Here is a 17,224-nt window from a genome sequence, read left to right as displayed (position 1 = left end):
CCACTGCACACACAGGAGAAGCTGCTTTATATCTTTCCTCATTCCCTCAGAATTCGCCCCAGGATCATGTAGGACATTAGGAAGAAGCTGCTGAGCCAGTGTGATAAATAACTCCCCTGGTATATGACCGGCCATTTATGAAGGAGCAGGAGTCTGAGTCGGTCCTGATAAAATTCAGGAGTCTGAGTTGGAGCTGCGGCTTACCGACTCCACAGCCCTGACGGAGAAGGTAAGAATCTGCACCTTTTCTGCAGCGTACGCCACCAGCGCAAACTTGATGATAAGCCTGCCCCATGGTGTATTACAAACACACAAATGTTATATGCTACAAATGCAGTAAATGCCAACCAAAGTATTCAAGGGCATTTCCAGCCATTACAGTACCTGTTTTTTCCCTTTTTTTCTCTTCTGGTTTGTCTCTTCTTTCTGAGCCTAAAGCACCTTTCTCAATATTGGCTATTCTTTTCATTACAGTATCTGGTGCTGTAGGGCCACATAAAGTGCTTACTTTAGCTCGTACAGGGGTAGCAAGAGTAATTTGATCAGCTTCTTGATGGCTACCTGCCTCCTTGTCTTTGATCTTTGGCCTTCTCTTCACTGTATCAGATTCAGTGAGGTTGAATTCCAGTTCCACATTTACTTTGGAGCCAGGAGTTGAAAATTTTGCATCAAGATTTGGCTTAGGGCTTAAAAGGGGTTTGGCCCCTACTGGTGCCTCTGTTTTTGTTACAGGACTCTGATGCCCCTCAGAGCTAGACTGTGAATGTACAGAAGTTTGTGGCTCTAATGCCATGAACAGTTCTGCTGCCATAAGCTCTGCCTTGGTTGCTGGTGGTTTGGGCCTTTGTTTGATGGTAAGGTTTCCTTCCTCAGCAAAAGGAATGCTCTCACTTGAGCTATGCTGTGAAGAGATTGTTTCCTCTTTTTTGTCTTGTTCCTGTCTTATTGCAAGTGGCAATGATAATCTCCCATCAACCCCAGCGGCAGACTCGCTCACTGTCCTCCTTCGAGCCCCAGAATTTTCCAAAAGTTCAGTTTTACAAACCTCTGTTGGTTTAAATTCCAGCTGTCCTTCCAGATTTGCGGCAATGCTTTTTACCAAGCTATTTCCAGCAGCAGGGCCATCTGCACTAGACATAGAACTTAGTCTCTTAGGAGGTGGGGGAGGTGGTCCCTTCCTGCGTGCTCGTACAGCAAAGGATTGACTACGTTGGACCTTCTTTATTGGCTGCCCATTCGTGAGGGAGCTTCGACCTGGGCGACGAGTAAGGGTAGCATAAGAACCTAAGGCCACTGAGCCTGAAGTTGGCATTTTCTCTTCCTCCTCTGGCTCTCCATCTGACAATGCATAGCGACACACACTTAAAGAGCGTTTTTTCATAGAGGGCTTGGGAGGAGGTACAGGTGGGTCTGGACGGACAGAGCATCCATTTGCAATACCAGCTGGTCTTTGTAATTGATCCATTCCTTCTGGCAAGTTCCTCTCTGGTAAACTGGATTCCAAAACCTTAACATTGGTGAGTACTGGAGCTTGTATAGTCATAGACTCTTGAGAGTTACCAGAGCCCTGAGAGCGAGAACTTATACTCTCCTGACTATATGAACGCCTCCCAGTACACAGGATTTCCCCACCTTGAGTCAATGCACTCTGGAGTTCCCGGCTCAACTCAACACTTTGAAAGGTCTGCAGTTTGGGTGTAATAGGTGGTTCACCATTTTCAAGGTAGTCCACAGCAGGCACAGAAGACAATGAACCTGGGATTCTTGATCTTAAGGTGCCCCCTCGTGTGTAACCCTTTTGGAGATCAAGCAAACGTTTCACACCCAGAAGCAACTTCTTTTGGTGCCCTGAGAAATACAAAATTTATTATTAAATTTAAAAAAATTCATTCATATCAATCATAAATAAAATCCAGCTGCAAGTCAGTGAAACGTGTTTTATGTCCAAACTTTTTTTTTTTTTTTTTTTTTTACCTAGTCTGTGAATTCCAATCTCCTGCAGGTCCTCCCACGTCAGTTCTGTCACACTGCTAAGAGATTCATATCCATTCTCTGATAGCTGCTTATGATATTCAGGGAGTCCCAGCTGAGAAAGCCAATCCCACAGATCCACCTAAATGAGTATATGGGAAAAGCAGCTTTCAATACACAGAACAAGCAGAATATCCTAAAAAATGATTGAGCAATAATGTTACAGGTATGGTAAAATATGGTCATTTAAAGCAAAGCTTCTTTCAGCACTTGTTAAAGGAAAACCATGAGCAGGTTTGTGCAACCTGCATACCTCATCTTTCTGGTGCCAGTCTTCTTTTTTTCCCTAGGTCCCAGTTTAAAGGGGTTATCCAGTCAACTGACATCAGAAAGTTATATAGATTTGTAATTTACTTCTATTAAAAAAATATCAAGTCTTCCCATACTTTATTAGCTGCTGTATGTCATGCAGGAAATGTTTTATTTTCAGTCTGACACAGTGCTCTCTGCTGACATCTCTGCCTGAGACAGGAACTCTGTCTTGGTTTTCTATGAATCCCCATAGAAAACCTCTCCTGTTATGGACAGTTCCTATCTCGGCCAGAGATGTCAGCAGAGAGCACTTTGTCAGACTGAAAATAAAACAACATTTCATGCAGTACATACAGCAGCTGATAAGTACTGGAAGGTTTCAGATTTTTTTAAAAGCGGGGGGGGGGGGGGGGGGGGGGGGGGAAGAGCACCATCAGTGCTCCTAACTACTAGCTGATTTGCATATTTGCTTTAGATTATACTTCTCCAGAACAGCAGGACCTAGGAGTAAACAAAAAGGAAGACTGGTGCCAGAAAGGTACACAGCGGCAGGGGGATATCAGCAGGTCCGTTTGCACAAATCTTCTGATAGTTCACCTTTAAATTTCTGGTTGCAATCTAGATAACTCAGCACAGGCAAACTGAATATGAAACACCAACAGGGATGCCATGACACAACAAACTTATAAACGTAAAAGCCTACCACTAAACACTATTTTGCTGATGTTCATCTGAATCAGGAGTACACAATCTATTTAGCTTGAAGGCTGGGTAAAAGTGATTTTGATGATCAGTAAAGGGTAGATACATATGTTAGATATTATAGTTGTATGAGCTTTTTCTTCCAGTTACAGAGCCAGACATACTTTAACCCCTTAAGGACAGAGCCTGAAATGGCCTTAATGACAGAGACAAATTTTATGAATATGACCAGTGTCACTTTAGTCATTAATACCTTCGGGATGCTTTTACCTATCCGGCTGATTCTGAGATTGTTTTCTCGTGACATATTGTACTTTACATTTCTGGTAAATTGGAGTCGATACTCATAACAAATCTTTATGAAAAAAAACCAAATAATGTGAAAAAATGTGAAAAAATGCATTTTTCCAACTTTGAAACTTTTTTGCGTATACAGAAAGTGGTTATACCACATAAATTATATATTAAATAGCATTAGCAACATGTCTACTTTATGTTGGCGGCATTTATTAAACTATCTTTCATTTTTTTTAGACGATAGGAAGCTTAAAACATTAGCAGCAAATTTCCAAATTTTCAGTAAAATTTCAAAATCAGATATTTTTAGGGACCTGTTCAGGTTTAAAGTGTATTTGAGGGGCCTGTATGTTAGAAAGCCCCACAAAGCACCCCATTTCAGAAACTGCACCCCCCAAACTCTGCAAAAGCACATCCAGAAAGTGTTTTAACCCTTTAGGGGAGTCACAGAAATAAAAGCGAAGTGTGTAAGGAATTTGAAAATTTTAATTTTCTGTGCAGAGATTTTATTGTAATCCAATATTTTTCATAATTATAAACCTATTACCAGAGAAATGCACCCCAATAATTATTGCCCTGTTTCTGCAGTTTATAGAAATACCCCATATGTGACCCTATTGCGCTATTTGACGCAACCACAAGCCTCAGATATAAGGGAGCGCCTAGTGAATTTCAACGCCTCCGTTATATTTGGTCATTTTTGACTGTACCACTTCAGGTTGGCAGAGGCTCTGGGGTGTCAAAACCTAAAAAACACCCCTAAAGGGACACCATTTAGAAAACTACACCCATCAAGGAATGTAACAAGGGGTGCGGTGAGCATCTGGACCCCACAGGTGCTTCACAGATTTTCCGAACAATATGGCGTGAAAAAAGAAAAATTTATTTTTTTACACTAAAACGTTGTTCTAGCCTTCAATTTTTCATTTTCTTAAAGGGATAAGAGGCAAAAAAAGACAAAAAATGTGTAGCGCAGTTTCTCCCGAGTACAGAAATACCCCACATGTGGCGATAAAGTGCCAAGGGGGCGCAGGACGAGCCTCCAAAGGGAAGGAGCGCCAATTGGCTTTTGGAAGCTGAATTTCACTGAAAAGGATTTCAAGGGCCATGTCGCATTTACAGAGCCCTCGTGCTGCCAAGACACTGGAAACCCCCCACAAGTGATTCCATTCTGGAAACTACACCCCTCAAGGAATCTAACAAGGGGTTCAGTGAGCATATGGACCCCACTGGTGACGGGCACAAATGTGGAACAATGTGACGTGAAAGGGAAAAATTTCATTTTTTCACTTTCATGGCACAAATGTGCCCGTCATCAAGGGGTTCATATCCTCACTGCACCCCTTGTTAGATTCCTTGAGGGGTGCAGTTTCCAGAATGGGGTCACTTGTGGGGGGTTTCCACTGTCCTGGCAGCACGAGGGCTCTGTAAATGCGACATGGCGTTCATCATCCATTCTAGCCAAATCCAACCTCCAAAATCCAAATGGCGCTCCTTCCCTTCGGAGGCTTGCCCTGCGCCCACATGACGCTTTATGTCTACATGTGGGGTATTTACGGACTCGGGGGAAATTGCTCTACATATATTGTGTGTTTTTTTTCTCTTTTAACCCCTTGTGAAAATGATAAATTCAAGGCTAAACCAACATTATAGTGTAAAAAATGTAATATTTCATTTTCACGCCACATTGTTCCACATTTGTGCCCGTCACCAGTGGGGTCCATATGCTCACTACACCCCTTGTTACATTCCTTGAGGGGTGTAGTTTCCATAATGGGGTCACTTGTGGGGGGTTTCAACTGTCTTGGCAACACAGAGGCCTTTTGAATGCAACATGGCCCCTCAAAATCCATTCCATCCAAATCCAGCCTTCAAAAACGAAATGGCGCTCCTTCCCTTCGGAGGCTTGCCCTGCGCCCACATGGCGCTTTATGTCCACATGTGGGGTATTTACGGACTCGGGGGAAATTGCGCTACACATTTTGTTTTTTTTCTCCTCTTTTAACCCCTTGTGAAAATGATATATTCAAGGCTAAACCAACATTATAGTGTAAAAAATGTAATATTTCATTTTCACGCCACATTGTTCCACATTTGTGTCCGTCACCAGTGGGGTCCATATGCTCACTACACCCCTTGTTACATTCCTTGAGGGGTGCAGTTTCCATAATGGGGTCACTTGTGGGGGGTTTCAACTGTCTTGGCAACACAGGGGCCTTTTGAATGCAATATGGCCCCTCGAAATCCATTCCATCCAAATCCAGCCTTCAAAAACCAAATGGCGCTTCTTCCCTTCGGAGGCTTACCCTGCACCCGCATGGCGCTTTATGTCCACATGTGGGGTATTTCCGTACTCAGGGGAAATTGCTCTACACATTAAATGTTTTTTTTTTATCTTTTAACCCCTTGTGAAAATGAAAAAACATGACAAGATTAATAATTTAGAGTAAAAATTTTACAAAAATTACACTAAATGTTGGTCTAGCCTTGATTTTTTTCCATTTCCACAAGGGGTTAAAAAAGAATTGAACACAAAACGTGTAGGGTAGTGTCCCCTGAGTACGAAAATACCCCACATGTGGGCATAATGTGCCATATGGGCACAGGGCAAGTCACCAAAGGGACAGAGCGCCATTTAGAGGCTGGAATGGAGGATGGAGGCCATGTCGCAATTACAAAGCTCCTGTGCTGCCAGGACAGTAGAAACCCCCGACAAGTGACCCTATTCTGGAAACTACACCCCATAAGGAATCTAACAAGGGGTGCAGTGAGCATATGGACCCCACTGGTGACGGGCACTTACGTAGAACATGTGCCGAGAAAATAAAAAATACAATTTTTTTCATTTTCCCGTCCCAAATGTGGCCGTCACCAGGGGGCCATATCCCCGCTGCACCCCTTGTTAGATTCCTTATGGGGTGTAGTTTCCAGAATGGGGTCACTTGTGGGGGGTTTCTACTGTCCTGGCCGCACAGAGGCTTTGTAATTGCATCATGGCATCCTCTAATGGGAATGGCGGCCATACCTGCTTAGCTGGGGAAAAGGGACAATTCTAATTTATTTGGGGGTATTAGGCCAATTATTAGTTTATAAGGTTGGAAATGACAGGTGTCCATCAAACTCAACCTGTGTTGATCCAGAGGAAGGCAAAAAACCCTCGTGAGGCAGACGACAGTAGCCTCATCACAGGGGAAAAATTCCTTCCTGACTCCATAATGGCGATCAGAATAATCCCCGGATCAACGTGACCCCTGAAATAGGAATAAGGGACAGAATTTAGATAATGTAGAACCCCATTGACGTGTGGTACGCCTTGAAGCGATCCAGAGGCCGGGGGGATCAGGACAGGTGTCACACGGGAAAATGGTGTCCTTCCTGATCCCCCTGTTACCCCACACTCTGCACTTCTTCTGGGGTCTCCCTTTCTCCAGTGTGGGGGACGTCACCTGGAGAATGTTGTCCTGGTGCGATACGGGGTCCTTCATATCCAGAAGCGCTGGGTCCGCTCCATGGCTGCTAAATATTAGGGCGCTATTACTACTTCTGATATGTTCAGATCGTGCCGCAAGCTACAGGGCAGCGAGGGACTGGAAGAGGGGGTGCTGGTATAAAAGTTATCCCCGTACAGGTGGTGACCTTTATCCAGCAGTGGGAAGATCAGTTCCCGGACGATCTCCCCACTAACTCCAAGGATGGGGGGGAAGGGGGCATCTGGGGGCTGGATTCGGGTGTCCCTTCCTACATACACTCTAAGGGTACGTGCACACTGCGGAATCGCGACAGATAACCCTTCGTGCATTCCACAGCTGGCACCCACCGGCGGACTGATGCAGGCGCACGTCTCCACACGTGTCATAGACTCCATTCTATGCACGGGCGGATTCCGCTCTCCGTCCAACGTGTTCATTCTTTGGATGGACGACGGATTCCGCCCGTGCATAGAATGGAGTCTATGACACGGGTGGAGACATGCGCCCGCATCAGTCCGCCGGTGGGTGCCAGCTGCGGAATGCACAAAGGGTTATCCTTCGCCATTCCGCAGTTTGCACGTACCCGAAATCTGTAAGTGTACCCTGAGGTACTGTCACAGAGTGTGTAGAATTTCACACCATGCCGTCATCTCTTATTGGGACGGTACTGGCGGAAAAGACGTGTCTGGGGGGCAGCGTACGCTACGCTACTCCCAGACACGTCACTGGATGATGATGAGGATGATGAGGATGAATGGAGGAAAGAACGATCCCCCCCATTCATCCTCACTGGCTGTTTTGGTGTCGGAGGCAATAATAACGTATCCCTCTGACGCCGAAAACACCCTGGGGGCCATCTTTATACGGGGACTAGTATATGGGGTATGTAGTGGTGTAGTGTCAAACTTTATTCAATGTAGTGTGGTGTAATGTAGTGTTTTTTACGTGTTTTTTTACAGTAAGTATAAAAAAAAAAACCTACGCCAACAAAGGAGTTGCTGATAAATGCCGCAATGTGCGGCACTTATAAGCAGACCGTGGCAGTAGAATATAGAAAAAAAACACCCTACGCCAAAAAGGAGGAGTTGCTGATTAGCAGCGCACTTTCGTGCGATGCTGATCAACACTCAGCGGCGATAGGGTGCGGAAAATAGAAAAAAAAAATTTGGGAAAAAAAAATAATTTTTTTTTTATATTCTGAATATCCCTGTAGCTGCTGATAAGTGTATTACACATATCAGCCGCTAGGGGGCAGCAGAGCGCAAAATCCGGAAAATGACGAGGCTGGAGCCGAAAATAGCCGAAAGAAGACGACGAGGACCGCCGGAAAGACCCGAAGACCGAACGGAATGACGGAGGACGCCGCGAACCCGGAAGACGCCGATCAGGAGCCCGGGACAGGTGAGTAATGTACAAATACCTGCTCTGGACCCCTCGGCTACCTAGCTGAGGGGTCCAGGGCAGGTATTTACTATTTTGTGGGACTCTGATCGCCGTGCCACCGGCCTGATCGCCGTGAACGGCCGGCCGGCCGTTCACGGCGATTGGGCCGGTGGCACGGCGATCAACATTACTTTTTACAGTAATGGCGGTCGGTGCCGTCCTCGGACAGCACCGACCGCCATTTTTTTTCCGGGTCATCGGGTCACCGATGACCCGGAAAGGTTCCGATCGCCGCTATTGGCTGATCTGAATTGATCAGCCTATAGCAGCGATCGTAAGCACGGGGGGTGTTAACCACCCCCCCGTGCCGTGAAGCTATGATGGCCTGCTATGATTTATAGCAGGCCATCTTCCCCGACCGCTGTGTGTGAACACGCAGCGATCGGGGAAACATCGGGCGTAAATTTACGCCCTGATGCGCTAAGTACCATGGCGCCAGGGCGTAAGTTTACGCCCGATGTCGTTAAGGGGTTAAAGAAACACAGTATACAGTAAACTCCTGGGTAGGGCACCAGCCCCTGTAGTGGTGATTGAGGTAGTGTAGGTGCAACAACAGTCCCACAACATGTCAATACCAAAGAGATTAACAGCAGTGACCAGTCTAGTCACCATCTAGTGTCAGAATGAAGTGTGCAGAGGCACAAACACCCTATTGCATTTAGGGAATCTGGTCTAGAGTCTGAATTTGTGCTCATATAGAGGACGGTGAAAAACTGCAGAAGTTAGGCACCAAAATTATGTAAACAGCAAATTCTGCAGTCTTCAGAAGTCCTAAGAAATTTTGGGTCAGATGGAGAAAAAAACAAAACAAAAACACATCAACAATATTGTACCATGAAATGCATCTCTATTGCTATAAAACACAGAATATAACCCCTGTTAGGTTCCACAAGGTGCTACAAACTGCAAAAAAAAAAACTAACAAAAAGCATTTGGTTGGTTTGTGCAATAGATTTCCAGCACGGATAGATAGATTAAAGAAAACTCTCACAGGTGTTTTTTGAGGAAGTCCATCTGCAACACTCAGCCTGCCAATCTCAGTCGAAATCTTTTTTCTGTGCCCAGGTTTTGTTACACCAATTGCTGTGAGATCCTACAGAAACAATGGAAACAATGGAGTACTTAAAACAGATGGATGCAGATAGATAACGTTTTGTAGCTGAACCTGTTATTGCTTCATTTTCCTTACCTCTGGAGTCATCCGGCTGATTGTTGAAAGGTCATAGCCGGCAGATAAAAAGTTCCCAACATACATGTCCAACTGAAAACTACGAAGCCAGCAATAGATAAGCTCCCCATCCTACAGGTAAAACAAAGAATGCAATATGTATAATATATGGCATATTTACCCAGAATGCAATACTGCACTGATATATTCAGATTATGTTAAACCTAGCTATAATTTACATCAGTGATCCCCAACCTGTGGCTTCCCCAACTGTTTGGAACAGTGGGAGCGCGGAAACATTGTTCTATGTGAAGGTTAAATACATTGTTTTACTTATCTTGTACTAATCCTCATTGATAACCTGTATAATAGCCCAGAGCTGCATTCTCAGTTTCCTGGTTGCTGATGGAATCAGACAAGGCCATACCAACCAGGCCACTGTGGTAGCTCAGTTTAGCTACCTGCTACATTGTATTTTGGCATAGGTAAATTTGTCACTCCCACAATGGATGGGAGCTTGATTTAAAGGAGTATTCCCATCTCAGCTTGTTATCACCTATCCATAGATTAGGATAACCACTGGGGCCCCCACGAATCGCGAGAATGGGGACGCAATTGTATGGCAATGAATGGAGTGCTCAACGTGCCTGCTTTCCATTCATCCAGTATGGGGCCGCCGAATGCTTCCCAGCAATCAACTTAGAAGTGTTCGGTGTCTCCATAGAGAATGAATGGCGCGCAGGCAGCAGTGGTCAGCCAGGTGTGCTGAGCGCTCTATTCATTGTAGGGCAAGTACACATTTAGGAGATATATTCCTCTCTCTCAGACCGACAAACACAAGTACAATTAAAATCACAAACACTTGCTAATAAAAACATATACGTCATCTGTGGTAACCACATAAAGTTGAACATTTCAAAAACCACTATTACAGGAAAAACTGGGTTGCACGCCAAGGCTTGGTACTGGTTCAGAGAGGCTATGGTGCAAACATCAGAAACATCTATCAATAAAGCTATCCATAACCAATGTGTAAGCCGCGTTATCCTCGTCATGTACCAGTGCATTAACAAATCAGGCTGCTGAAGATCTCAGGACTGCCAGGAGGACTTTTCATTGGTCTGGAGCTCCGTCACAACATAACTTAGCACTGACAGCTACCATTCTATCTCACTTACTGAATGTTGACAGATATCAGCTAAATGTTCGTATCATGCCTCCATCATAGTGAGTTATGATACCAACATTTATCCTATATCTTGGGGACAGTACTGCCCAAAAGTCCATAGTCTCCAAGTTAGACAATTTTATTACGAGCGCTTCATTTGTCCAATCAAACAAATTGTCAAACGTATATTCTGTGCTCTGTATCTAACTCAGGCCCATCCCCTGCGGGCAAATCTGCCTCCAGTCCTTGTCAACATTCAGTAAGTGAGACTGAATGGCAGTTGACAATGCTAAGTTCTATAGTGGCGGAGCTCCATACCACGGAACAAAAACATTCTCCCTAATCTAATACAGCCGAACACTTTGCATTTGATTACAAGTGGCTAAAGTTTGAAGCAGCCCTAAGGACTCCAAGAACTCCCTAGGGCTGCATTCAACTTCTTTAGCCACCGCTATTCAAATGCAGAACATTAGGGTTCTGAAGAACCCAAGTGTACTACAGGTTCTCCCTTTTCTATTGTTTATTTAAAGGGGTTATCCAGTGTTAGAAAAACATGGCCACTTTTCTTCCAGAGACAGCACCACTCTTCAGTTCAGGTGGGGTTTAAAATTAAGCTCTATGCACTTAAATGGAACTGAATTACAAAACCTACACCCAAACTGGAGGCACGAGTTGTGCTGTCTCTGGAAGAAAGTGGCCATGTTTTTGTAGCATTGGATAATGCCTTTAACCCCTTAAGGACAGAGCCAATTTCGATTTTTGCGTTTTCGGTTTTTCCTCCTTAGAGACCCACATGAGCCCTTATTTTTTGCGTCACTAATTGTACTTTGCAATGACAGTCTGAATCTGGTACACTGCGAAACCAGAAAAAAATTCAAAGTGTGGTGAAATTGAAAAAAAAAAAACGCATTTTGTTTATTTGGGGGAAATGTATTTTTACGCCATTCGCCCTGGGGTAAAACTGACTTGTTATATATGTTCCTCAAGTCGTTACGATTAAAACGATATATAACATGTATAACTTATATTGTATCTGATGGCCTGTAAAAAATTTAAACCATTGTCAACAAGTATACGACACTTAAAACTGCTCCATTCCCAGGCTTATAGCGCTTTTATCCTTTGGTCTATGGGGCTGCGTGAGGTGTCATTTTTTGCGCCATGATATGTTCTTTCTATCGGTACCTTGATTGCGCATATACGACTTTTTCATCGCTTTTTATTACATTTTCTCTGGATTTGATGCGACCAAAAATGCACAATTTTGCACTTTGGGATTTTTTTGCGCTTACGCTGTTTACCGTGCGAGATCAGGAATGTGATTAATTAATAGTTTGGGCGATTACGCACGCGGCGATAGCAAACATGTTTATTTATTTATTTACTTTTATTTATAACCTGGGAAAAGGGGGGTGATTCAGACTTTTATTAGGGGAGGGGGCTTTTTACTAATAATGACACTTTTTTTTTTACTTTTACACTTATACTAGAAGCCCCCCTAGGGGACTTCTAGTATAAGTGCTTTGATCTCTCATTGAGATCTCTGCAGCATAGATATGCTGCAGAGATCCATGAGATAGGCACTCGTTTACTTCCGGCTGCTGCAGCCAGAAGTAAACGAGTGCCGAGCCGGGGACGGCGCCATCTTGGAGCGGTCCCCGGCCGGCTTCAGTTATGGAGATCGCTCTCCCTGGGATAACATCCCGGAGGAGCGATCTCCCCACTAGACACCAGGGATGTCGGACCGTGCCCGCTAATACCAGCGGTCCCGGGCTACAAGTGGCACCCGGGACTGCCGCGGTTCAGAGCAGGGTCGCCGCGCGTCCCCGCTCTGAACTCCCTTACCGGCATCAGGGCGTAAATTTACGCCCGATGTCGTTAAGGGGTTAATGCTCTTTAAGGGTCCTATTTAATGGAGCTATTTTTAACGATAAATGATCGCAAACGAGAGTGTTTATCATTAACCTGAAATCGTTCACCATATTACACAGAACGATGGTCATTAGATACGATCGTTATTGCGATAGTTTATTCCTTTTGATCTCAGGAAAACAATGGGCAATGTGCTATTACACTGAACGATTAGTGAAAAAATGCGGAACTTGGGTGAACGAAAGTGGAATTACAGCGATCGATTAACAATAATTTTAGGTTCAGATCTAAATCAACGACACACGAACGATTTTTCGATCGTTGCCTGTAATTACACAGAACGATTATCGTTTAAATTCGAATGATTTTTCGCACGATAATCGTCCCGTGTAATAGGGCCCTAAGTCTCTAACTGAACAGGTGCCAAGCCTCATTGCTCTCTGATTTTTTTTTTTCTGTAAAAGTGCTTTTTGTAATGTTTTACTTTATGTGGTTATCACAGATGATGCTTTTTTTTTTTTTAAATAATAAGACTTGCATGTATTGTACCTTTTCTATCATGTAATGTGTTACCTATTGACACTGCACTTTTAGATTGGTGCCACTTTGGTTTCAAGGTTTTTGATGAGTTGTACTCATGTGTGGCATTCTGTGGAAATGCCCAAAAACACTCAAAGGGGTATTCACATAACATAGGTAAACTTGCAGGTTTTGTCAAGTAAGATAATTTCACAAATACATTCACTTAAAAAACTCGCCTCCTCCTTCTGATTTGCCCACTCTTTCCCTCCCATTGTTAATAGCTTGTTGTCTAGGCCACCAACCACCACTATGCTCTCAGATAAAGCATCACAAAAGTATAAAAATAATCACAAATCAAATAAAAATCTATTGTATGCGTTTTCTAACAAAATGGTCATGCGTGTTTTAGTAAATATATTACTTGCATTTCCAGTGTACAAATAATTTTGGAGCACCTTTTATTTAAACTCTGCTTTACACTGTTCCACTGTTATTCCTCCAGGGAATGCACAGATAAACTGACAACCAGGCATTACCATTCTCCTTATAAAACACTGGAAAATTTCAAGGAACGGTATAGAGGATATGCCGACAAAGAGACATGCAGTTGTGTCTTATTTACAGATTTCCAGGTAGAACAAGAAAGGACTAGCACAATTCTATGAACTGTCAAGTCATGGTAAATTTTCCTGGCCACCAGAAATATAGAATTTCCGAAAACTCCTGGCAGCTAAAAGGTTATATATGTTTGTAGCATTGATTTCTGTAAAAATGTGTTTAAAAGCAGCTACATTCTCACAGTTTTGTGAACAGTATCCTGTAATGTGAGTGCCGGTTGTAAAAGATTCTATGTACATACCTTTCCTTGCATATACGATCCTGGGTCTTTATCCACAGGGTGAACAGGATGCAACATATGACTAAGGGCTGTGCCTGAAGAGATCATGATACACAAAAATAATAAACTAGTAATAAGCAGAAAATAGAATATAAAAATAATAATTATGTAAAAGCTCAACAGGAAAGATAATGCTGATCATCCTTACCAACTGATATCCTGTTGTGGTGATCTTCAACACCATGCTGTAGGTTCTGAAAAACAAGAACCAAAGCAACCAATAAAACACAAGACTAAAAGAAACTTAGCAATGAGCAGGAGAATTTCAATTAATGCTACCTGGGCATTCTCTATGAGAAGAGTGGAGCTCAGGCCACCGCTTTCACAGCTCTGGCCACTTCCAGCACTGCGGACACTGCCCAGGCTACCCTCACTGCCCACACTGTGACGATCACCAGCTAGAATTGCACATGGAAAGAGAATGGTCAACAGCAGTTTACGACTTAAAGAATCCCATTCTCGCTGTATGCTCACTTACCTCCAGTGTACTCAGAAGTTATTCCAGCATTAGTTATTGTAATGTGATGGCTGGGCTCGTGTAGCAGTGGCTTTGCCAAACGCTGCTGAGAAGTTATTGTATTACGGGAAAGAGTAGAGCCTAATGAAGAAAAATGAGGCATGTACATGTCAGACATGAACGTTCTAGTATAACGCCTCCTTAACACAGCTGTGCTCTCATGTCTGCATACTGTTCACAATTGCAGTCACAATTAGACAGTATAGTATATTGGTTTCTATGGCCCAATGCACACCCCATCTTTTTTCTGATCTGAATCCACAATTAGGCTATGTTCACACAAGGTAAGTTCCGTACTAATCACGGCCGTTGTTGCATCAGCCGTTATAAGTACGGAACTTACGTTGTGCTGAGGGCTGAGGGAATCCCGGCCAGAGTGTATACACATAGGGCCACATGTATCATCCGGCGGACGGATGATTTTTGGCGGAAAGTGCCGATTTGCGTATTATTTTATACGCAAATGGCCGATTTGCGAATAAAATAATCGCAAATCGGCACTTTCCGCCGAGTGCGCCAGGGGGCGGAAAGGGGGCGGAAAGTGGGCGGAACGGAGGGCGCGGACTCAGAGTCCGCGCGATTTATCATCCGTTCCGCCCAAATGTACGCCGAAAACCTACTCCAGTCCTCAGCTGGCGTAGGTTTTCGGCGGTGCGCACCGGTGCGCACAGGATTTATGTACAGGCAGTCCGCCTCTACATAAATCCCCGTACCGCCGGAGCTGCGGGGGCATTTTTAAGTCCGGCGTAAAAAACGCCGGACTTAATAAATGCCTCCCATAGTATACACTCCAGCCGGGATCCCTAGCAGCGCCGCAAGAAACTTTCATGTCAGTTTTCTGCGGCCGCTATTCACTAAATAGCAGCTGCAGAGAACCTGTCAGTTCACACAATGGAGCGTACGGCTCCAGCAACATGCTCCATTGTGAGCAGCTGGAAATTCGGATGTGGGCGCGCACGGATGCGCTCACATACAAAATCAGCGGCACTAGAGATCATAAACTGCAGTACCAGCCGGGATGATCTTTTCTGACACTGGCCGTTCCGTGACCCAGCCAGGTCATGGAACGGCCGGTGTCATACAGAGTCTGAACATAGCCTCAAATAGGACCCTTTGTTTGTTTTTTTGCCGACAATGGATGTGGTTTTACACAAACACAATATTATCATGTAAAGAAGGCTTATGTTTACTTCTATAGTTTGTTGTCATACTCAAGTCTAATTCTCACCAAGCCTTTTACTGATGACCTCTACAATTGCTGGAGGAAAGAACCCCACTCTATCAGTTCCTTTCTGTGCATCGTGGATATGACCTTTCCATCTGCCATCTTGATGTTGCTCCAATACCTGTAGCCAAATAATTTCATCATGAAATATATAAAAGGCTTTCTGTGTCATCTAACAGAAGGAAGAACATAGTAATTACCGTTATGAGATCTCCAGCCCTGATATTCAGAGCAGTGGGATCATGAGCATTCCAGAAATCCTTGAGGGCCCGGACTTTAAGTATTCCAGATGCCTCTGCAATGGAGAAAGCAAATAGTTTTATGACACACCTTCCCATTGGAACTATCCCATTAGCTTTATTTCTACATGTCACACTCCAATAACAAGAACAATTACCTCTAAGAAGCTGTTTGATGTCTGTGCTTGCATGGGTTGTGGTGAATTGATTAACAATATCCAAAGCGGTCTGATTGTATGTGTTCCGAATGTTTACATCAATGCCATTCTAGAAGAGAAAGACAGAACAGCATTACCTATTACTCATTAAAAAAAAAAAAACACAACACAGACACTCTCGACCAGAGTACAGTTCTTAGTGTTATACTCTTAGTCCTACCTCTATTAGCAGTTTAACAACTTCAGTCTTTCCGCATAGTGATGCCTCATGTAAAGCAGTGCCCATCTTTGTCACTTTGTTAATCTCAATGCCAGATTTAAGGAGAAGTCTGAAAAGAAACACATTTAGAATTCTGCATACTAGCAAGTGCAATTTTATTTAGTGCGTACCACAGTGACTACAGGAAAAAATTATTATTCCACCAACCTGACAACCTCCCAATGGCCATTTTTTGCTGCTAAGTGCAGAGGTGTGGTAAAATTAGGGTCTGTGGGATCTTTGGATATGCCTTCCAACAGAGAGACACACAGATGGCTATTCAAGAGCAGCTGCACCACCTTAAGAATCAAGTAAAGGAGACAATACATTGCTAAAGTATAATAATAATAATAATAATTTTAATTATATAGCGCCAACTGATTCCGCAGCACTTAAAGGGGTTATTCAGCGCTACAAAAACATGGCCACTTTTGCACCACTCTTGTCTCCAGATTGTGTGGGGTTTGAAACTTAGTTCCATTTAAGTAAGTGGAGCCTAATTGCAAACCACATCTGAACTGTAGCCAACAGTGAGGCAAAAGTGGCCATTTTCTTGTAGCGCTGGATAACCCCTTTAAAGTGACTCTGTACCCACAATCTACCCACCCCAAACCACTTATACCTTCACTGCACCTGTGCAGTGTTCACTGCAGAGGGATAGGAAAAATCCAGTGCCATTCCTAATGATGAAGAGGGTGGGGAGGAGGGCGGAGGGGTGGTGCAAAGTTAGGGCACAGATACTCTAGGCCATGGCAGTTTGGCACAGGGCTGCAAGTTTAAAAGTTGTTTTTTAGGACAATAACTGCATCACCTGCCGAACGGACCCCAGGACAGATCTTGGAGAAAAAGCAGCTATCTGAAGTTACAAGTGGTTTGGGGGGGAAAGATTGTGGGTACAGAGTCGCTTTAACAATACACAAGACTACTTAATGAAGAGAAGAAATAGCAGGTCCACAATGCTTATAACTGACCATCTGCTTCTCAGCACCATTTACTACTAACA

General features: G+C 43.8%; 1 protein-coding gene across 3 annotated transcripts in view; it reads right to left on the bottom strand.

The window, feature by feature from the left end:
* CASKIN2 (CASK interacting protein 2) overlaps positions 1–17,224 on the bottom strand; it is a 46,493-nt gene that overhangs the window by 7,984 nt on the left and 21,285 nt on the right. For 2 of the 3 annotated variants that reach the window (XM_069953945.1, XM_069953944.1), the window contains exons 7-19: positions 16,390–16,520; positions 16,183–16,291; positions 15,963–16,071; positions 15,766–15,860; positions 15,569–15,686; positions 14,302–14,421; positions 14,103–14,221; positions 13,972–14,017; positions 13,785–13,858; positions 9,385–9,495; positions 9,187–9,288; positions 1,975–2,113; positions 385–1,848 (exon numbers count right to left, since the gene is read on the bottom strand). In XM_069953945.1, the coding sequence (XP_069810046.1) occupies positions 385–1,848; positions 1,975–2,113; positions 9,187–9,288; positions 9,385–9,495; positions 13,785–13,858; positions 13,972–14,017; positions 14,103–14,221; positions 14,302–14,421; positions 15,569–15,686; positions 15,766–15,860; positions 15,963–16,071; positions 16,183–16,291; positions 16,390–16,520 (2,737 nt within the window). The remainder of the gene's footprint in view (positions 1–384; positions 1,849–1,974; positions 2,114–9,186; positions 9,289–9,384; positions 9,496–13,784; positions 13,859–13,971; positions 14,018–14,102; positions 14,222–14,301; positions 14,422–15,568; positions 15,687–15,765; positions 15,861–15,962; positions 16,072–16,182; positions 16,292–16,389; positions 16,521–17,224) is intronic. The other variant, XM_069953946.1, reaches the window with a different exon arrangement.

The sequence above is a fragment of the Dendropsophus ebraccatus genome, chromosome 14 (genome assembly GCF_027789765.1).
Source record: "Dendropsophus ebraccatus isolate aDenEbr1 chromosome 14, aDenEbr1.pat, whole genome shotgun sequence".
NCBI lineage: Eukaryota > Metazoa > Chordata > Amphibia > Anura > Hylidae > Dendropsophus > Dendropsophus ebraccatus.
This window is presented reverse-complemented; position numbering and strand designations above follow the sequence as displayed.